Consider the following 22,744-nt stretch of genomic DNA (forward strand, 5'->3'; position numbering starts at 1 on the left):
TTTATACATCACTGTGCTACGATTTGAACTTAACATTATACGCGAATTTACTATCAAAAGTCAAAGCTTTACAAGGTACCGACCTATTCAGATTATTGTGCCCCATCTTTTGCAGACTAATACCTGTCAGTATTTGCTAAAAATCATCGTCTTTTCAAATTTTGCGCCAAATCCTTAGCCGCGATGGTTTGAAATAATTACATATAAGTGTTTCTTTAATTTTTTTCCGGCTGACATTGCTTTTGTATATATATGTATAGGAACCGAATATAGCTTTATTGAGGTTTCATAAAAAATTAAGCAAATTATTAATTATGCTATCTCCTGGTTCGTGTAACAGGCACAAGTGTAGCTTGCTTTAGTTTATTTTGTATGGACTTTTAACTAGACCATACCCCAAAATGTAAGTAAAACGCCATTATCTCAATCCCATCATCTCAACAGGGAGAGGAACCATGCTAACAGTCGAGCGGAAAAGTCTTTTGGGGTTTGTTAGAAGGCTGGGTATTTTTGGCAAGCAGTGGAGTGGGCGCTGTAAAGTAGAATGTAGTGATTTGTTTTGACTTTTAGCTTAGCGCAGGTTCTGGCCTGGGCTCTGGTCTGGGCTCTGGTTCTGAACTGGGTAGGGTTTCTAGTCTGGGCTCTGGTTCTGAACTGGGTAGGGTTTCTGGTCTGGGCTCTGGTTCTGAACTGAGTAGGGTTTCTGGTCTGGGTTCTGGTTCTGAACTGGGTACGGATTCTGGTCTCAGCTCTAGTTCTGAACTGGGTACGGGTTCTGGTCTGGGCTCTGGTTCTGAACTGGGTCTGGACAGCTCTTAATGCTGTCTGCCTCTTATATCAAAAAATAAAATACACATTTGTTTGTAAAACAAATTTCATAATATCCAGACTGTTCAAATATTATTTTTCGGTGCATATTTTTGACGGCGGATATTGCCAAATACCAGACGATTGCACCCTAGCATCTGCTTCCAATATTGTATGTTGAGTTTTCAGTAGGGTCCTCATTGTCCAAAAAAAAAAATTATTGTTGTAGCGGATAAAAAAGCCTTATAGTTAGCAAGATTAACTGAACTCAAAAGTTAGAGAACTTGGATTTGCTCGGTATATTATGTTATATATCATGTAAAAAGCATGGTAACGAAGTAAAAACGCCCTGTTTTGCAGATTTTTTATCTGAATATGCAGGGAGAATCAACAAGTGCACAATTCGACTAAATTCAAACTTAAGCCACAAAGTGATTTTATGCAGTCGCCTTTTCCTCGGCAGCAGCTTGAGCCACGGCTGTATTTGGGTTGGGTTTCGAGGTATCGAATGTGAACACCATGCAGGGTTCTGAGTCTGGGACTACCTTGTAGGCATCGTGCCATATGGTGCTGCAAAAGTCGGCCGCAGAGCTGTAAAACTCTTTGTACTTTTTACACACCGAGCCCTCCTTGCAGCTGTTGATTTCTAGAAAAAGTCACACAATTCAATATTATTTACCTTGATTATATTTCTGGCGCATGTGGTTACTTGATGGTCAATGACTCACTTAAGATAATTGATGTGCTGATGTTTTTTTTTCATTAAAATGTAGCAGAATTTACGATTGAATAAAATAAACAATTTTTAAAGGTGTCATCTGCATCTATAGGGGCCTAGGTTGATTAAAAATCACATCAATTTAAATCAACCAAAATTTTCATCAAGTTGTCGACATTTTCACCAATCACTATAATCAGAAGGCGGCACTCACCGTTCCAGTCCATATCAGTGACCCAGTTCCTATGACAAGTGTATTCCTCTTTGCAGGCATTCCACCATTCTTCACACTGGCTGGCACAAAGTGGTACCTGATCAAGGATCTCGAAATCCGGATTCCCATACTGTAAGGGAATGGTTAAGTTTGAGAGACAAAGGGTGACATAGAGAGATGGTTTCAGGTACCTTGCTCATGACTTCTCTTCTCAATTTTCACTTCATACATGATGTATGTTTCCCAATCCTTCCAACTGTATGCACAACATTCACCTTTGCAACTGCATACAAAATGACGGAATTTCTTTTTATTCGGAAAAATGGATGTTAGCTCCACAGTATTTTCATTTAAAAAAGGGTGTTTATCAACACGGCTAAAGGCAACATACATATTCTTTGCATCCCCCCAACACACACATACAGAGAGAGAGAGAGAGAGAGCAACAGAGGACTGAAACATAGACGATCCAACAGAAATCATGACATATACGTACTGACTGGAGAATCCATGGGCCAAGGTTTGGTGAACAGGAATAGAAGCATAATTCTAGGTGCATTAGTCTCGCACATTCCGGTGACAGACGCGGTTTCTCTGGACAGTGGACGTAATCTATTATTGATTGCCACACATGGTTCTCCAGAAAATCTGCAGTTGTGTTCGTGTTGCAGCAGGACCTCTCTCGGAAACTTGGACACTAAAAAAAAACAACACTTATGTTGAAATAAACTTATATATATAACTTCTAACTTATATGAAATAAACTTGTATTCACCGCGACTTGACAAGATCATTTACACTTTATGTTCAAGTAATACGTGTAAGTCCATCATCTTGCTTGCCATAAAGAAGTAAACGCCACTTGATTCCTTTTGAGCTTCAAATGTTATGAGAGGATTGAACAATTGTACATATAAATTCAGGTAAATTATTAAATGTTATTGAGATATCAAAAAGGAGAAGAATAATCAGATGTATTGTTTTGTGACATTATTGTTCAACATTAATGAGTGTTTTACAGGTGCTTTAAATCATACTGTTTTTGTCAACATTTCAACAAAGGAAGATTACCAATGCCTGGAACTGATGTTATAAAACACTTCACTGTACCAGCATAGCTGCTTTAGTCTCTGATAAATTATTTTAAAAAGAATCAAATATGACGTTTTTTTATAACTGTAAATCTTTTCATTGAAATTGACAAACGTAACTGTTCATTTTCATCAGTCCTCTAATGTATGTTTTTTACTTTTAGGCCATCAGCTTTTCAAATGCAATGTTTATTTATTAAATTTGGCTGTTCATTTAAATGAGTCCTGTAATGTATGTATTTTTTTTCACTTTTCGGTTACAGACTTTCAAATGCATATCATACATAAGAATTCTGAAGTTATTGTACAACAGTTTGGACTAAATATGTTGCTCGTTCTAATCATATACTTGTCGTTTTTAAAATGATTTTTTTCGGAGAACTCTACCAGTTATGTGTGTCACAAACTTCAAGGTACGCGTATCAGTTATAATTCTGAGAAGGGGTGTACGGATTGTGCATACCATTTACATATTAACCATGTTTCTGGAATAGTGACATTGTAGGAGGTTATAAGCATCCAATGAAAACTTCTGTGAGATTTTGCAACAAAATTATTAATTGACTCATTCACCTTAACAACAATCAATCACAATGGGTAACATAATTTGGCCCGGCCACCTCGTTATTTGATTCATTACACGTACATTAAAATACGTAAAATGTTTAACTTTATGGTACTTTGAAGTGAAATTTAAATAAATGTCATCACAGATCTGTCCTGTGATAACGAAACGTGGGAATGACATAAAATATTGCTGCATTTAATGACAGCAGCATTACATTGACAGTGCTTTGGAGGAGTTTGTTTAGTTTACTGCTAAAGTGGTGACTAAGGTCCTGTCGTTATGGGTAAATATTATCCATTGACTGCTAACAGCTCACATGCTGTACCTCTATGAAATTAAATCTCACAAAACAATTCAGTTCTAGATGGTCTTCTAACAGTTAAGCCTGTCTGAAGGAGACCGTCATAAGGCTAAGAAATTTAATGTTCTCCAGAAAATCGAAGACAAATAACAAACAAGTTAAAAGATATTCTAAGAATTTTTCAATGTTCACCCTAGCAACAAGTATGACATGCTTCTATCCTCAGTCTCTTGTGGTTTCTTACCAATACTTGACCATCTTCTATTTATAGATCTACATGTTCCATTATTGTCACTATTACACACCATACACACGATGTATTCAACGAAACGAATGTCAGCAAAACCTCTCTCTCTCTCTTCCTCTCTTTTAGTCACACAAACACATGTACCCTTTTTGACCATTTTTTTCATTCTCTCTCTTTCTCTCTCTCACACACACACACACACACACACACACAGAAACACACACACGCACACACATGCGCACAGAAACATACATAAACATGCATACTATACATACATACATAAACCAACTCTCACCTCCAAATCTGGCTCGGGTGATGCAACTGTCTTGCTGGCCCCTTCTATTGGCAAGGTAATGCACATGTTCATATAGTCATCTGCAGTCTTCGGTTCACCAGCCTGAACTAAGACTTGTACGTTCAGTAATACAAGGCTGAAAATCAGAATTTTCTTCATTATCATACGTGTGGAGTTGAACAAACTGACGTGGAACCCTTTTTTCTTTGCTATATTGACGGTAACTTGTCTGACGTACCATTTACATCATTGCTGGCTGGGCCAATCAAATTGTAGGTATGCCGGTGACAACATAGCTAACAAATCAAAGGTGCACTATACGTAATAATACGCCGTCAGGAGTGTGCCGAGAGAAGACTTTTTTACAAACATATTCAATACGTGAGACGAGAGACCTAATAAAGAGAACGACTTGTCATATTTCAAAGGTGTATTATCCACCATAAATTACCACTGTCACATCTGGTAATAGTATGTATGGAAGGACATACCATCACAAGATAGAAGGAACTATGAAGTAAATTGCAATGTACATATTTAAACTGTCCTATTATATTAATGATTAAAGAAACGATAATACTGTTTATTGAACTTTCATAATAAACATTAGTTTTTTCTCTTTAAACATAATTGTGCTACGATTTATCTATTATTGTGCAACGATTTTTGGACTTAATATATGGAATCACCATCACAAAGTTCAACCTTAAGTAGGCATTAGCCTTATATCAGATTATTGTAACTCTGGATTTGTATGCATGTACAGTATCTTTTGCTGACTAATTACCTGTTGATCTCTGCTATAGTTCCTCAACTTTTTCAAATTGAGCCGAATTCTAGGACGCAATGGGATATATACACATATAATTGATGGTTACTCTTTCTAACGACTAAAATTGTTTTTATACAGTGAATACTGTATGTTAACTCTTAAAAATTATTGCAGTTACCACCCTTATAAAGGTGTATTTGGAGCTCATAAAAATCAAACATAACTAGGAGATCAGATAGGCAATATATACCTCTTCAGGATATAGTACCACCAGCTGGAGTAAGCATATTCGTATAGAAAACAAAACTCTACAAAATGCAGTAAACAGTTTTTTTGTTGAAAATAACAATCAATAACTGAATCATGGGGGAAGTAAAAGGTTTAGTCCAAATTTGTAAAGTGCGGTTCATGACGAAAAGTAGCACTAGGGGACCATTGTGTGAGTAGCAGAGCGTGGCCCCTCGTCATGTAAGTGCTAATTGAGAAAGATCACATTAAGAATGCTTACGTAATCCTTAAGACCACGTCATCCAGTTCCGGTCTTAAATTGCACATTAAGATCACTTCAGGCGCACAAATGTCAATTTCAAGGTCACAGGAAGACTTCAATATAGGAGTTCCTATTCAAGTTCAGTAGTTTCTAAGGATATATCTGTGCCTATTTTGAAAATATATGGGACAGAAAACTTGCAAAGTTCAGTTCATGGTGAAAGGTCAAAGGTCAAATTCAAGGTCACAGTTAGATTGCCAGTATATGACTCACTGTTCAAGTTCAATAGTAACTACGGGCGTGTCTCTGCCGGTTTTGGATGCTTAAGCGTCAGAAAATTTGCAAAGTTTAGTGTATTTTGAAAAGTAGGTGAAAGGTAATTGCAAGGTCACAATTAGATTGCCATTATATGACTTCCTATTCATGTTCAATAGTAACTATGGGCGTATCTCTGCCATTTTTGGAGTTATTTTACATTTTATTTTCACCACTGAATATTGCAATGTTATACCCTTTGATATAGTGCAACTCGTAAACCATATGGAAAACAACAAAAAAATACGGATACCACTTCAAGTGTTGCACTTGACAAGCTCTTCAAAATACAAGAAACGAGAGGTCCTTAGCATTTACGGTTTCAGAATTAGAGAGAGTTTTTAGTTTCGGCATCTAATGGTTGCTTTTCCCGTGGAAACGCATCGATTGACCCCAAATTCATGAAGAAGAAAGATGACTCACTGTCCATTATGTTATAAGTAAGATCTGTGTAGTTTGTGAAAATCGGCACATATATATATATACATATGTGTGTGTGTGTGTGTGTGTGTGTGTGTATTTTTTTTTTAACAAAATTCCCATTGTGGCCTGTTTGCCCTTGAAATAAAGGTCAAAGCTCAAATCTAGGGGCATATTTGAAATTTCCACATGTGACATTTTGGTCAGCCAGCTGTAGAAAAATTTCCCATAACTCCTTTTGTTTGGGAGATATTCAGCATTTAAATTTGCAAATTTTGGACATGGGAGCATTGCAATGAGCGCCACAACTAGACTGGCCAAGAGATAGGTATACAGGCCCTTGCAGTCTAGGTGGTGAAGCGGTAACGGTGAAATGGCGGCGGATACGGCGTAGCCGGTGGACAAAACGGGTCGGGACTAAAATCATGGGCACCGCCAGCGCTCAAACGTTAAGAGAACTTGGTTTTACTCGGGATATTATTATCATGTTTATCATGTAAAAAGCATGGTAAGGAAGATTAAAACAAGCCATTCTGCATACTGCGTTTTATTATTATTATTATGCAGGGAGATTTTACAAGCGCACAGTTAGACTCAAATCAAATTTAAGTCAAAGCGCTATTTTATTTGGTCGCCTTTTCCTCGGCAGCAGCTTGAGCCACGGCTGTATTTGGGTTTGGTTTCGAGGTGTCGAAGGTGAACACCATGCAGGGTTCGGAGTCTGGGACCACCTTGTAGGCATTGTGCCATATGGTGTTGCAAAAGTCGGCAGCGGAGCTGTAAAACTCCTTGTACTTTTTACACACCGAGCCCTCCTTGCAGCTGTTAATTTCTAGAAAAAGTCACACAATTCAATACTATTTAGCATGATTATGTTTCTGGTGCATGTGGCTACCTGAAGGACAGTGACTCACTTTAAATTATTGTTGTGCTAGTTGTTTTTGAAGTAAATTTCACTTTATTATTTTATTAAAATGTAGTAGATTATCCGTTTGGATGAAATATACATAATTTACAAAGACTGCATCTGCATCTATAGGGGATAAGGTCGTCTGAATGTCACACTTGTTTAAATCAACCAAAAGTATTGACATATTCACCAATCCCTGTCCCTATAATCTGATAAAGTCACTCACCCTCACCGCCCCAGTCCATGTCAGTGATCCAGTTCCTATGGCAAGTGTATTCTTCTTTGCAGGCATCCCACCATTCTTCACATTGGCTGGCACAAATTGGCGCCTGATCAAGGTGATCGAAATCCGGATGTTCATACTGAAATGATATCAGCGTGACAGATAAAAAACACGAGTGATAGACAGAGAGAGGTTGCTTTTCAGGTTTCTTAGGGCGCGTTCCCAGAGATTTAGATCGATCCAGAGATTTAGATTTAGATCGACCTAACTCCCTGGGGGTTCACGCTAAATTGCAGTCAGCCGAGCGAGCACCATAGTTAATTACCCCTTTACAGCTTTTAGTAGGCGGGACAGACGCTTAAGCCGGCTAAGCTGACAGTAATCTAGTGAGACTCCCCACAGGGATAGATCGATCTAAAATCTATGGGAATGGGGTCTTACTCATGGGGTCTCTTCTCTTCATTACTTCTACCATGATTCCCCATCCTTTATATACGCAATATTTACCTTAGCAACTGTATACAAAATGACGCGAATTATTTTTATTTGGAGAAACGCATTCCAGAAAGAGAGAGAGAGATAGAGCAGGGAAACACAGACAGCATTAGATGTACGTACTGCTTTTACAATCCACGGGCCAAGGTTTGGTGAACAGGCATAGAAACATATTTCTTGGTGAGTTAGTCTCTCGCACTCTGGGGAAAGACGCGGTTTCTCTGGACAGTGGACAAAATTTACCATTAACTCCCACACATGGTTCTCCAGGAAGTCTGCAGTTGCGTTCGTGTTGCAGCAAGACTTCTCTCGGAAACTTGGACACTGTAGAAAAAAAAACACAGACGTTGAAATGAACTTCATGTATTCACTGCGACTTGGCAAGATCTGTTACACTGTTAACTAAAAGCATAGCTTGTCATAAAGATGTAACGCTAATTGATTCCTAATTAGCAGATACTGTAATAGCAGCTTCGTATGTTATTAGATGTTTCAGAGATTTTGCATATAGTTTAAGATCAATTATTAATTTTTCATTGAAAAATCAAAACATTTGCAACATTATTGCTTAACATAAAATTGTTCGTGATTTTTATGTGTCTTTTATATTGCACATGTTGTCCCTCAAATGTATTTTAAAAAATCCTTAATAATTTGGATATTTTCTTATTGGCTTATTATAACTGTAAGTTAAATTTTCTTCACTCTTTTTTTTACATTTTTTGCTTTGTGTCTGTTTGGAAGATCTTGTGTGAAAACTTGGACGTTTGGCATCACAGTTTAAATTGTCCTTCAAAGAAAACATGTCTGACATTTATGGCATCATGACAATTTTCCTCAGACAATATCCCCCGGGCAACCCCCAGGACAATCCAAACAAGGAATATATGTTTATTTACACATATAAAGAAAAGAGTGTAAAGTTCAAAACATTTCATCCATTTTATTAATATTATAGTGTGATAATGCAACTCCATCATTAAACACAAATTGCTTCAACACATATATAGTGGCTCGTTCATTTTCATTTATGTTACATTCACATAACATTTATATCTATGGTGTTTGAACAAAGGATGATTATAAATGTCTGGAGCTGGTGTTATAAAACAATTCACCGTACCAGCATTGCTGCTTTAGTTTTTGATCATTATTATACTGACAGGGCTTTTTTACCTGTTAGTCTTTTCATTAAAATTGGCAAGATTTAAAGTCATCCAGCGTATTTATTTTTCATAGGTTTACAGGTCTTTCATATTCACTGTATTTCATAAGTTAAATGTCTGCAATATTTATACCACAGATTAAAGGTTGGCCTAAAATGATGCTCGTGTTTATTGTATGCTTTCGTTTTACTATTTATTTCCCGCAACCCCACAAATATTTCGCTACAGTTTCCCCAACGACATTTGTGGCATTATTTGGCCCCGTCACCTCGTATGTACGGCGCAGTCGCGAATTTAGAGAAGGGGTCATGGGGTCCTGAACCCCTCTTCGATTTCTGGTCCCCTCTTGAAATTAAAATTAGACTAGAATTAGACTAGCTGAATAATATTTCTAAACCGTATCAAATGGCACCGTCCGTCTTCTAAAATACCAAACATTTTCGGGGCACTTCATTGGGGCCCTAACCCCACGTCAAGTGTGTGTGTGTGTGTGTGTGTGGGGGGGGGGGGGGGGGGGGGGGGTCGGCTTTGCATCCGCGGACCCCCATTCAAATGATCCTGGTTCCGCCCTTGTGGAGGGCATAAACATCCCCAATATCTGGTTTTTCTACATTTGAATACGTAAATTGCTTAACTTTGTAGTACTTTATAGTGAATCTTACATAAATGGAATCAGAGATCTTTCCTGTGCTAATGGGGCATGTGGGAATGACTTAAAATACTGCTGCATTTAATGACAGCTGCGTTACATTGACAGTGCTTCGGAGGAGTTTATCTAGTTCACTGCTTAAGTGGTGACTAACGTCTTGTCATTATGGGTAAATATTATCCATTGACTGCTTACAACTCACATACTGTACCTCTATGAAATTTAACTAGTCGATTACGGCAGTCTGAAGGAGACCAACATCAGGCAAAGAAATGTTAATTATGATTAAAAATAAAACAAATTCAATGATCTCTAGAGAATCGAAGATAAATAGTAAACGAGTTGAAAGCTATTTTAGGAATTTACCAAAGTTCACCTTATACATTGTACCAACAGGTACGGCGTCCTTAAAACATATTTTTCTACGTTTCTCAATCTCTTGTGGTTTTGTTATTAATAATTGACCATCTTATATTAAAAGATATACATATTGTCACTATTATACACCATGCACATAATGTATTCAACGAAACAAATGTCAGCGAACCTCCCTCTCCCCTTTTTTAGTCAACAAATACATATACGTTTGACTTTTTTCTCACCCTCTCTCTCTCACACACACAGACACATGCACGCATAAATATACATACATACATAAACAAGCTCTCACCTCCAAATCTGGCTCGGGTGATGCAACTGTCTTACTGGCCCCTTCTATTGGCAAGGTAATGCACATGCTCATATAGTCATCTGCGGTCATCGGTTCACCAGCCTGAACTAAGACTTGTGTGCTAAATAACACGAGACTGAAGATCAGAATTGTCTTCATTATCATACGTGTAGAGTTTAACAGACTGAGACTAGAGCCTCTTCTCTTTGCTATATTAACGGTAACTTTTCTGACGTAGCATAGCGTTCATTGTTGTCGGTGTTATTCAACGCATTGAACTATGTGTGACGATTTCAAGCAATATAATTGGTCCTTATCAAAAGAGCCAATCAAATTGAAGTTACAGGCATACCGGTGACAATATTACCATCTAAACAACGGTGCACAATACGTAATAGTAGGCCGTCAGATGTATGTCTTTAGATAGAAGACTGTTTTGAAACGTATAATTTTCAAAAAAATTAATACTTGAGAAGCCTCAAACTGAGAATAACGAGTCGTATTTCATTGGCGGTATTTGTACATAACCATGAAGATATATGACCCGCCACTGCATGGTCTGGACATATCATCATAAAACATAATACAGCTTGAACTGAACACATATTATTTCATATGTATTTTTGTTTCCTTCCCATTAAAATCAAAGAATAGAAAACCAAAGTTTACATCCCTACGTTTGCTTCCAGACATTGCAGTTTTCAGTTGTGTTCTCAATGGCGAAAACATTCATGTCATAAAGGACAAAAATAGCTTCATATTTAGCAAGATTAACTGAACTCAAAAGTTGGAAAATTTGGTTTTGCTCGGGACATTAAGTTATATTCTATCATTTGTTTGTCATGTAAAGCATGTTAACGAAGATAAAAACACGCTTTTTCTGCATAGTGCATTTATTATAATTATGCAGGGAGATTTTACTAGTGCACAATTCGACTCAATTCAAGATTTAGCCACAACGTCGTTTTATTCGGTAGCCTTTTTTTCGGCAGCAGCCTGAGCCACGGCTGTATTTGGATTTGATTTCGAGGTGTCAAATGTGAATACTAAGCAAGGTTCCGAGGCTGGGACTACCTTATAGTCGCCGTGCCATATGGTGCTGCAAAAGTCGGCGGCAGAGCTGTAGAACTCTTTGTATTTCTTACACACCGCGCCCTTCTTGCAGCTGTGAAGTTCTAGAAAAAAAGTCCACACAATTAGTATTATTCAGCATGATTATGTTTCTGGTGCATGTGACTACCTGAAGGGCAATGACTCACTTTAGATAATTGTTCTGCTAGGATAGCTGTTTTTGTAACGAATATGGTTTTATTACTTTATTAAAATGTAGTAGAATAAACCTTGGCAGGACATACACATAATTTACAAAAGTGCCATCTGAATCTAAAGTGGGCTAGGTCATTTAAAAAATCACAACAGTTTAAGTCTGCCATATGACATTATTTATTCATGATTATCTTAATAATTAATCTAAAAGAAAACCAATATGGACTCTTAGCAATCATATTTCAGAACCAATTTTTTCATCACGTTTTTGTCATTTTTACCAATCCCTCCCCGTATAAAGATGAGGACACTCACTGCCCCAGACCATGTCCGTGATCCAGTCCCTATGACAGGTGTATTCTTCTTTGCAAGCATTCCACCATTCTTCACACTGGCTGGCACAAAGTGGTGCATGATTAAGGTGGTCCAAATCCGGATGTGCATACTGTAATGAAATAAGTGCGAAAGACGAAAAACGAGCGAGACACACACATACAGAGAGAAATTGCTTTTAGGTACCTTACTCATGACTTCTTTTTATACGAGAAACGCATGTCATCTCAAACATAGGTATTAATCAACTCGGCTAATTGCAAAGTACCTATTCTTTGCATCCCGGCATACACATTCACACCCCCCCACACACACACACACACGTACAAAAAGAGAGAGAGAGAGAGAGCAGGGAAACACAGACGGTCCAACAGACATCATTACATGTACGTACTGCCTTGACAATCCACGGGCCGAGATTTGGGGAACAGGCATAGAAGCACATTTCCTGGTGCATTAGTCTCGCACAGTCCGGTGACAGGCGTGGTTTTCCTGGACAGTGGTCGAAATTTATCACTGACTCCCACACATGGGTCTTCAGGAAATCTGCAGTTACGTTCGTGTTGCAGCAAGACTTTTCTCTGAAACTCGGGCACTGTAAAAAAAAAAAAAAACACTTAAGTTGAAATGAACCTTATGTAATTGCCGCGAATTGGCAAGATCAAATACATTTAAGTAATATGTGTTACCTAAACGTATTGCTTGTTATAAAGAAGTAAACGCCACTTGAGATTCCTAAAGAGCAGAAACTGTACAAGTAGATACTTATGCTATTTAGGGTTCCAGAGATCGTACATATAGGTCAAGATCAATTATTAATTTTTCATTGAGACGTCAAAACATTTGCAACATTATTGCTTAACATGAAGTGGTACGTGTGCTTTAAATCAGACCCTTTGTCACTTAAAATGTGTTTAAAATAACCATTAATAATTTGGATGCTTTCTTAGTAGCCTTTTAAAACTGTAAGTGAAAATTCCGTCACTCTTTTGCCATTTTTTGTTTTGTATGGGCGGCCAAAAGGGCAAAAAATCCTGTCGTCGATTCAGTTATGTTTCGTCGATTCACTGCCTTCCCATCGATTCAGTTTCAAGTTTAAACGATCCTGTCATAAATTCAACATCTACTTTCGTCAATTCAACTGTCAAACATTTCTCATCTACGGTGTATTAAAACCAATGCTGTCACTATTTTCGTCGATCGTGTAACTATTCTCGTCGATCGTCTAATCTCGTCGATCGTCCAACTAATCTCGTCGACCGTGTAACTATTCTCATCGATCGTCTAATCTCGTCGATCGTGTAACTATTCTCATCGATCGTCTATTCTCATCGATCGTCTCATCGATCGATCGCCAGAGGGCGCTGCGGTAGCACATTGGCCTATCACATGACTATCAAAATGGCAGACAACAAAATGATTGCTAGTGAAATAAGAACATTTTCTCAACAATTTCAATTTTAGTTGTTAATAATTAAAAGATATTCGGTTGTAGGGACATTATTTTCTAGTTGTGCTTAACTCTGACCATGGCTGGCCGAGTTAAAAATTACCGCGTGATTGACAGACAGAAGCACGTGTTGCTACCGCAGCGCCCTCTGGCGATCGATCGATGAGACGATCGATGAGAATAGTTACACGATCGACGAGATTAGACGATCGACGAGAATAGTTACACGATCGACGAAAACAGTTTGACGATCGACGAGATTAGTTACACGATCGACGAAAATAGTGACAGCATTGGTTTTAATACACCATAGATGAGAAATGTTTGACAATTGAATTGACGAAAGTAGATGTTGAATTTATGACAGGATCGTTTAAACTTGAAACTGAATCGATGGGAAGGCAGTGAATCGACGAAACATAACTGAATCGACGACATGAATTTTTGCCCTTTTGGCCGCCCATAGTTTTGTTTCTGTTTGAAAAATCTTGTGTGAAAACAGAGACGTCTGATCTTGGAATTTTAATCGATAATGAATGAGATCATATCTGACATATGTACTGTCTATATCATTTTTATTTATGTAACATTAATGTCTATGGGCGGTGCCTAGAAGAGGGGAGGAACTGCAGAATGCTCTGAAGTACTTGGCAAGTGATAAAGCACTTGGTCTCGGTGGTATCCCTTCAGAAATTCTGAAAAATAGTTGAGTAAAGTTACATGAAGCTATTTGAGAGTTATTCAACAAATGCCTGTTCTTTGTAGCTGTGTCCCAAGATTTTTGAAATGCTTTTATCATCACCATCTAAAGGAGAAAGGGTGACCGAGAAGAATTTGGTAAACATTTAGGAATATCTTTGCCAAGTTTTTGCTAAGATTGTGCTGAACAGATTGAAAATTATCGCAGAAGAAAAAACCTCCAGAGTCTCAATGTGGATTCCATTATGATCTTCACTCTACGACAACTCCATGACCAGGCAGCAGAACAGCACCAACCACTGTACATAGTTTTTGTTGCCTTCTTAAAACATTTGAGACTGTTTACCGAGAGACCTTGTGGAAGGTCCTGGAAACCCAAGGATGCCCTGACAAGCTTGTTAACACCTGAAAACAATTCCATGATAGAATGAAGGCACAAGTCTTCAGCCGTTGTGAAAACATAGAGGCATTTGCTGTCAATCATGGTGTGAAGCAGGGATGCGTTCCTGCAAGATACCTGGGGGCAGAGGCTGTCCAGAGAGAGCGTTGGCATGCCTGCCTTAAAACGACCTTGTCAGTCACTGAAAACCAGCCCCAGGAAGAATATCAATCTGCACACGACGGTTGATATTCAGCAACTAGTTAGAGCAATTTCCAATGCAACAGATGTAAGCATTTCTGCAAATCCCTAGCTAGTCTCAAAGCCCACATGAGAACCTGCCATAGATAGGCCTCTAGCTCAACTCAGTCAGTCATCTTCGGTTACGGAGGAGAGCCTTTTGATGCTGATGTCTGATGAACAAAGGATGATTACATAAGATGAACGGGGATGAACGGGAAAACAGTTCAAAGCACCAGCATTGCTGCTTTAGTCTTTGATCAATTATTCTACTGACAGGCCTTTTTTACCTGTCAGTCTTTTCATTAAAATTGGGAAGCGCGCACATTGTCAATGTTCACCTGCCTACGAGAAATACTTTTCTTCTATTCTCAATCCTTTGTGGTTTTCTTACCAATAATTGACCTTCTTATATTTATAGATATCCATGTACCATAATTATTGTCACTATTACACACCATACACATAATGTATTCAACGAAACAAATGTCAGCAAAACCTCTCTCTCCCTCTTTTAGTCACACAAACACATGTAAGCGTTTTGACTATTTTTTCATTCTCTCTTTCTCACACAAACACACACACACACACACACACACACACACACACACGCACACACACACATGTAGGCATAAACATACATTCCATATACACATAAACAAACACTCGCCTCCAAATCTGGCTCAGGTGACGCTTTCGTCTTGCTGGCCCCTTCTACTGGCAAGGTAATACACATGTTCATATAGTCATCTGCAGTCTTCGGCTCATCAGCCTCAACTAAGACTTGTATGTTCAATAATACAAGACTTAAGATCAGAATTGTCTTCATTATCATACGTGTGGAGTTGAAAATTAGATGTGAAATCCTCTTTTCTTTGCTAAATTAATGGTAACTTGTCTGACGCAGCTTAGCGTTCTTTGCAGTTGGTGCCATTCAACGCAATGGACTATGTGGATGGAAACGAACGGGTTGGGCGTGACAATTTCAAGCAATATCATTGGTCCTTATCAAAAGAGAACTGATAACAAAAGAACCCTAAATGTGTTAAAACCACGTGATTTAACAGAGACGAGCAATAGCCAATCACATAATCCCTAACCATAACATATGAGGTAGGCTTAAAGGATTTTTGTGCAACTTCCACTGGATATTATACGCTACAAGAACATCGTGATCAATTTTTTTTCTGAAAATTAAGACTGCAAGCAACGCGGAAAGTATCATCAGTTCACGAGTGAGGTAAAGTTTTCATATATTTTAACATACAAAAATTTAACCTGTTAGCACGCTGGACTGAAATAGGTCTCGTTTTTATCAGCAAGAAGGGCGGTGTTACAGGAATGGTAGCAATAGGGATGGACGTCCGGACTCCCATATGATAAGTACAGGTTAAGGTTAATCGCAGTATTGGGGTTAGTATATGGGACGAATGTCACCATTACAAAGTATTGGGGAACGGACTACGGATCCCAGCGGATCCCAGCGGATCCCGGCGGACTACCATTTCCGTTACAGCGGTACTGCGCGAAATACTCTTTTTTAAAAAGTGATTTTCGTCCCATATATATAAACATAATATGCAAGGATATATTACTTACGAGGAGTGCAGGTAGGTTAAGGCAAAGCGTCTTTAAAAGCTTGAAATATATGTATATATACGCAGTTGAAGAACACAGTGGTTTTAAATCACATTTGTGCCAACTTTTATTAGCATGTTTTTAGTGTTTTAAATGTAAAAATGAATGGTTTCTCCCCAGATATGAACTCAATTGAAAATCAGTGGGTGGAAGTAACTCATAAAAGCGATAAACTCCTTTAATATTTCTGACCTATTCTGAATTTTTCTTCAAAATCCACCCATTGGTTTTTTAGTTAGGCTGGTGTCAAACAAACAGACAAACAGAGGTGAAAAGATAACACCCCGGCGGAGGTAAAAATACCAACTTGTTAACCTCATCTGCGCGTCTCTTTCTGTTAACACATCAAGTCAAAATCAATTCATCGGCGCCCGCGTTCATGTTCCTGAGGTGTTAAGTACAGGACATATATATTCACTTCGACTCAAGGACATCCGTCTTTTAAGGAAAGAAAACGATAAAAATCCCGAAACCATTGCGAAGGAATAAAATCAGTTCCTACCGTCAAATTACAGGCGGAATGAAGACCTGTTAACGACATTTGTCTGTTATTGGACCGTCCTGGACTCAAATTAGGCAGATACATATCCACGCTAAAGTAAGTCTGCCTTAATGGCAACGTTATTTGATGACCTGCTTTTATTCACAATTCATACAGTAGATTGATTTACATCTACATCGGATGCAGCATTTAGTGTCACGTGCTGTCAACTTTATGATGCAGGTATTGCAACGAAAACGTAAAAAACGGTACAAAATAATAAATGGTAGGTTGCCAAATGAATGATAAGGGAGGCCTTTCAAGGGAATTTGTTATTTTGTTATGGATAGTCAATAAAATGCGCTTAAACATTTTATAATATACATATTGCACGAATAATATTATTTATTGGTTTCATATATTAGACGTGAAGTCTGGTTTTGAGAATTTTAAAATATTTTTTTCCTTGAGGCTGAATTGCTCCATTCCCCTCTATGAATCCACGTAAATTAGCATCAATAAGAATACCATCCACTTTAATAATTATTTATTAAAAGTTAGTTTCTATAGACCTATTACATTGATCCAATATTCTTATCCGAGGCTGATCAAACTGACACATCAAATATATATAATATATTTACATTGAAAAACCCATTTGTGTGGTTCTGCACTTAATACGGTTCTGGTCCGTGATCTGGCTTTGTTTATCTTCAGATTTTGAAGTTCATGGTTTGAAGAGGAATATATTTCAATTCCCTGGGTGATAAATGCATGGTCTAGACCCCATTCCCATAGATTTTAGATCGATCTATCCCTGTGGGGAGTTTCACTAGATTACTGTCAGCTTAGCCGGCTTAAGCGTCTGTCCCGCCTACTAAAAGCTGTAAGGGGGTAATTAACTATGGTGCGCGCTCGGCTGACTGCAGTTTAGCGTGAGCCCCAGGGAGTTAGGTCGAACTAAATCTCTGGGAATGCACCCCTAGATATAGATATGAAGAGTGCAATTCATTATTGACATAATTTAGGACATTGCCTAGACTTGGTTTAAGCGGGGTCACTAAGAGATCAGACCATGCATCCCAAAATTTGCTTCCCATATTTGCATGTTGAGTTTTTAGTAGGGTTCTCATTGGCGAAAACATTCATGTCGTAGAAGATAAAAACCGCTTCAAATTAAGAAAGGTTAAGTGAACCGAAAAGTCAGAGAACTTGGTTTTGCTCGTGGTATTATGTAATATTCTACTATCATGTTTAGCATGTTAAAAAAAACGTGGTAACAAAGTAAAAACACCCCATTTTGAAGAGTGAGTTTTATTTCATTACGCAAGATCATACAATTGCACGATTAGACTCAACTGAAATTTTTGCCACAAAGCGATTTATGTGGTCGTCTTTTCCTCGGCAGCAGCTTGAGCCACAGCCATATTTGGATTTGGTTTCGAGGTGTCGAAGGTGAATACCAAGCAGGGTTCTGAGTCTGGGACCACCTTGTAGGCTTTGTGCCATATGGTGGTGCAAAAGTCGGCGGCGGAGCTGTAGATCTTTTTGTATTTCCTACACACCGAGCCCTCTTTGCAGCTGTTAGTTTCTAGAAAAAATCCACACAATTCAATATTGTTTAACATGATTTCTGGCGCATGTGGCTACCTGAAGGATAGTGCCTCACTTAAGTTAATTGATGTGCTGGGATCGCTGTTTTTGTAGCAAACGTCACTTTATTATTTTGTTTAAATGCAGTAGAATATACGTTGAAAGGATATACATAGTTTACAAAAGTGCCATCTGAATCTAAAATGGGCTAGGTCATTAAAAATTACAACAGTCTGTCATAATGATTTTATTTATGCTTGGTTATTTAAAGAATTAATCTAAAAGTAATATAGACTCTAAGCATGAGTGAAGTATCTTCAATCATATTAATTCAGGTGATACGAAAATAGTACAAACTGAACACAGACTAGTGTACCTGTAAGCTGTAACTAGTGACCATTGCAGAATACCAAATAAATTCCATTGGAATAGCATGTAGCTATTGTTACCTAACTGGCGCTCAATTAAGAACATAGGAAGAAAAAGTTTGCTAAAAGAATGTATCAAAACAGGAGAATAAATAGAAATGATCTACTCAGAACCAAAATTTTCATCAAGTTGTCGCCATTTTCACCAATCCCTATAACTGTAAAGATGGCGCCACTCACCGCTCCAGTCCATGTCAGTGATCCAGTTCCTGTGACAAGTGTATTCCTCTTTGCAGGCATTCCACCATTCTTCACACTGGCTGGCACAAAGCGGTGCCTGATCAAGGCGGTCGAAATCCGGATGTGCATGCTGTTACGAAATAAGCGTGAAAGACGAAAAACGAGCGACATACACTTACAGAGAGAGAGTATGACAGACAGATTGCTTTTTTAGGTATCTTACTCATGACATCTCTCTTCGATACTTCTATCATGTTCCCCCATCCTTTATATGCACAAAATTCACCTTAGCAACTGCATAATAAATGACAGGAATTCTTTTTATACGGATAAATGCATGTCAGCTCAAACATATGTGTTACTCAACTCGGCTAATTGCAAAATACCTATTCTTTGCATCCCGCATACGAACTCACTCCCCCCCCCCCCCCCCCACACACACACATACAGAGACAGAGAGAGAGAGAGAGAGAGAGAGCAGGGAAACACAGACGGTCCAGCAGACATCATTACATGTACGTACTGCCTTGACAATCCACGGACCGAGATTTGGGGAACAGGCATAGAAGCACATTTCTTGGTGCATTAGTCTCGCACACTCCGGTGACAGGCGTGGTTTCCCTGGACAGTGGTCGAAATTTATCACTGACTCCCACATATGGGTCTCCAGGAAATCTGCAGTTACGTTGGTGTTGCAAGACTTTTCTCGGAAACTGGGACACTATAGAAAAAAAGAAAAAAAGAACACTTAGGATGAAATGGACTTCATGTATTCACCTCGACTTGGCAAGATCAGTTGCAGTTAAGTAATATGAGTTATCTAGTATCAGCAGATCTGGAAGTAGAAAGGAGGATCCAGTCTGCTACAAAAGCTTTGAGTGCACTACAAAGGAGACTCTGGACTTGCCATGACATCACCACGGATACTAAAGTGAAAGTTTACACAGCAGTAGGCATTCCTTGCCTCCTCTATTCCACTGAATGCATCGCCCTTTACCGCAGACACATAGAGGCTCTGACCTGATGCGCCATCCTCAAATTCAAGTGGAGTGGCAAGACCATGTTCCTGACGTTGAAGTTCTACGACGTGCCCACACAGTCAATGCTGAAACCCTTATAACCGTGTCACCGCCTCTTTGGGCAGTGCATGTCCGTCGGATGGCTAATGACAGGCTGCCAAAAGCTGTACTCTTCTCTGAACTAAACCAAGGTAAAAGGAGCCATGCTGGACAGACTCTACGTTGCAAGGATGTCATAAAGCAGCACATGGAGAGGACAGGTACCCCGCAAGATACCTGGGAGGAAGAGGCTCTCCAGAGAGCAATGTCTTAAAAGACCTTGTCAGCATTGAAGACCAACACCAGCATGAATATCAACGTGCACGTGACCGTCGACATTCAGCAGCTAGATCCAGAAATTTCTAATGCAACAGATGTCAGCTTTTCTGCAAATCCCAAGCTGGTCTCAATGCCCACATGAGAACCTAGCTGCCTGTGGGACTTCTAACTCAACTCAGTCAGTCAGCTTCGGTAAGTTACTAACGGAGGAAAGCCTTTTGATGATGTAGTCTATGATGTTTGAACAAAGGATGATTACCAAGGACGATCAGGTCTGGAACTGATGTTATAAAACAGTTCAAAGCACCAGCATTGCTGCTTTAGTCTTTGATCAATTATTCTACTGGCAAGCCTTTTTTACCGTTAGTCTTTTCAATAAAATTGGCAAACGTGTGAGTCTTTCAGTGTATGTATTTTGCGTAACATTACCAGCCCTTCATATCCACTGTGTTTCATAAGTTACAGTTCTGGAATATTTGTGCGATAGATAACAGGTTGGACCAAATATGTTCCTCGTTTTTATTGTATACTGCCGTTTTAGTATTTATTTTTCCCGCATTCCCTCACATATTTCGTTTCCCCAGCGATATTTGCATGGATAAAACCTTATTTTTCATCAAAAGAGCAATACCTGACCAGCATACATCATACATATTTTTCCCACAGATTACTTCATTTGTGATTTTTTAAAAATGTCTGCAACCACAAACAACAAACAACAGAGACTGTGAAAGCAAACATTCGTCAGGAAATTCGGAGGATTCCACTAGATATGTGTGCCCGTGTTGCGCATGTATCAATTATAATTCACAGAAGGGGTGCATAGATTGTGCATGTCATTTATTATTAAGCCGTGTTTCTGGAATATTGACAATGTAGGAGGGAATTAGCATCCAATACATTTTTTATGATCATGTGAGATTTTGCTATAACAATTATGAATCATTCACATTAAAAACAGTGTACAATCGTAGTGGGTAATATAATTTGGCTCGGCCACCTCGTATGTACGGCGGATATTACCATCTCCACTCTTTGGTTCATCTACATTAAAATACGGAAATTGCTTAACTTAAATTTATAGTAATTTAGAGTGAATTTTATATAAATGTCATCACAGATCTCTCCTGTGCTGATGAAGCATGTGTGAATGACATAAAATACTGCTGCATTTAATGACAGAGCGTTACTTTCACACTACTTTGGAGGCTTTTGTCTAGTTTACTGCTGAAGTGGTGACTAGGGTCCTGTCGTTATGTTTAAAAATAACCATTAACCGCTTACAGAGCACATGCTGTACCTCTGTGACATTTAATCTCACATACAAATAACTAGTCAGTTTTAGATGAAGGTCTCCTAACATTTAAGCCAGTCTGAAGGAGACTGACATTAGGCAGAGAAATGTTAATTTTAATTAAAAATAAAACAATATCAATGTCCTCTAGAGAATCGAAGATACATAACAAACGTGTTAAAAGCTATTTTAGGAATTTTTCAATGTTCACCTTAGCAACAGGTATGGCACGCCTACAAAAAATAATTTTCTACTATTCTCAGTCTCTTGTGGATTTCTTATAAATAGATGACCATCTTATATTTATAGATCTACATGCACCGTATTGTCACTATTGCACGTCACCATGCACGTTATCTATTCCACTAAACGAATGTCAGCAAAACATCTCTCTCTTTATCACAAAAACACATACGCGTACGCGTTTTGACTTATTTTCTCATTCCTATATACTCTTTCTCTCTCTCTCTCTCTCTCTCACACACACACACACACCCATGCGCGCATAAATAAACATACTATACATACATACATACATACATAAATGTACACAAACTCGCACCTCCAAATCTGGTTCAGGTGATGGAACTGTCTTGCTGGCCCCTTCTACTGGCAAGGTAACACACATGTTCATATAGTCATCTGCAGTCTTCGGTTTACCAGCCTGAACTAAGACTTGTATGTTCAGTAAAACGAGACAGAAGATCAGAATTGTCTTCATTATCATACGTGTGGAGTTGAACAAACTGAGGTAGGATCCTCTTTTCTTTGCTATATTAACTGTTACTTACCTGACGTAGCATTTCCATAATTGCTCTCGGTGCCAATCAAATTGAAGTTATGCCGGTGGCAGTATTACCAACAAAACAGCGGTACACAATACGCAATAGCAGGTCCTTAGATGTATGCCGAGGGAAGACTATTTATAAACATATTTTCAAAACAATTCAATACTTGAGACAAGGGTCCTTATCCTGAGAACTACATGTCACATTTCAAAGGGGTATCAATCACCATATGGTTGAATGTTACGTCTGGTAATATCACGTATGGAAGAACGGTTGTAGCACTACAA

At 38.5% G+C, this 22,744-nt stretch overlaps 3 protein-coding genes across 4 annotated transcripts; all 3 read right to left on the bottom strand.

Annotated features, from left to right (window-relative positions):
- Positions 1–1,116: 1,116 nt before the first annotated feature.
- LOC147760605 (folate receptor gamma-like) lies at positions 1,117–4,400 on the bottom strand. Its single transcript, XM_087017063.1, has 4 exons — positions 4,242–4,400; positions 2,236–2,436; positions 1,740–1,869; positions 1,117–1,453 (listed from the first exon to the last, which is right to left on the bottom strand). The coding sequence occupies exons 1-4, from the start codon at positions 4,398–4,400 to the stop codon at positions 1,245–1,247; spliced, it is 699 nt and encodes a 232-aa protein (XP_086873189.1). The 3' UTR covers positions 1,117–1,244.
- A 2,369-nt stretch (positions 4,401–6,769) lies between these two features.
- On the bottom strand, positions 6,770–10,565 carry LOC106172479 (folate receptor alpha-like). Its single transcript, XM_087018385.1, has 4 exons — positions 10,352–10,565; positions 7,990–8,190; positions 7,375–7,510; positions 6,770–7,070 (listed from the first exon to the last, which is right to left on the bottom strand). The coding sequence occupies exons 1-4, from the start codon at positions 10,514–10,516 to the stop codon at positions 6,862–6,864; spliced, it is 711 nt and encodes a 236-aa protein (XP_086874511.1). The 5' UTR covers positions 10,517–10,565; the 3' UTR covers positions 6,770–6,861.
- A 598-nt stretch (positions 10,566–11,163) lies between these two features.
- LOC106172494 (folate receptor gamma) lies at positions 11,164–22,678 on the bottom strand. Of its 2 annotated transcripts, XM_087017941.1 has the most exons (5): positions 22,232–22,678; positions 19,562–19,759; positions 12,345–12,545; positions 11,933–12,062; positions 11,164–11,526 (listed from the first exon to the last, which is right to left on the bottom strand). In XM_087017941.1, exons 1-5 carry the CDS (start codon positions 22,394–22,396, stop codon positions 11,318–11,320), a joined length of 903 nt encoding a protein of 300 aa, XP_086874067.1. In that variant the 5' UTR covers positions 22,397–22,678; the 3' UTR covers positions 11,164–11,317. The 2 variants fall into 2 exon arrangements, with proteins under 2 accessions (XP_086874067.1, XP_086874070.1); XM_087017944.1 differs by lacking the exons at positions 11,164–11,526; positions 11,933–12,062; positions 12,345–12,545 and adding exons at positions 18,132–18,428; positions 19,039–19,168.
- Positions 22,679–22,744: the final 66 nt, after the last annotated feature.

This window comes from Lingula anatina, chromosome 7 (assembly GCF_051362555.1).
Source record: "Lingula anatina isolate TDL-2025a chromosome 7, LinAna3.0, whole genome shotgun sequence".
NCBI classification, from domain to species: domain Eukaryota; kingdom Metazoa; phylum Brachiopoda; class Lingulata; order Lingulida; family Lingulidae; genus Lingula; species Lingula anatina.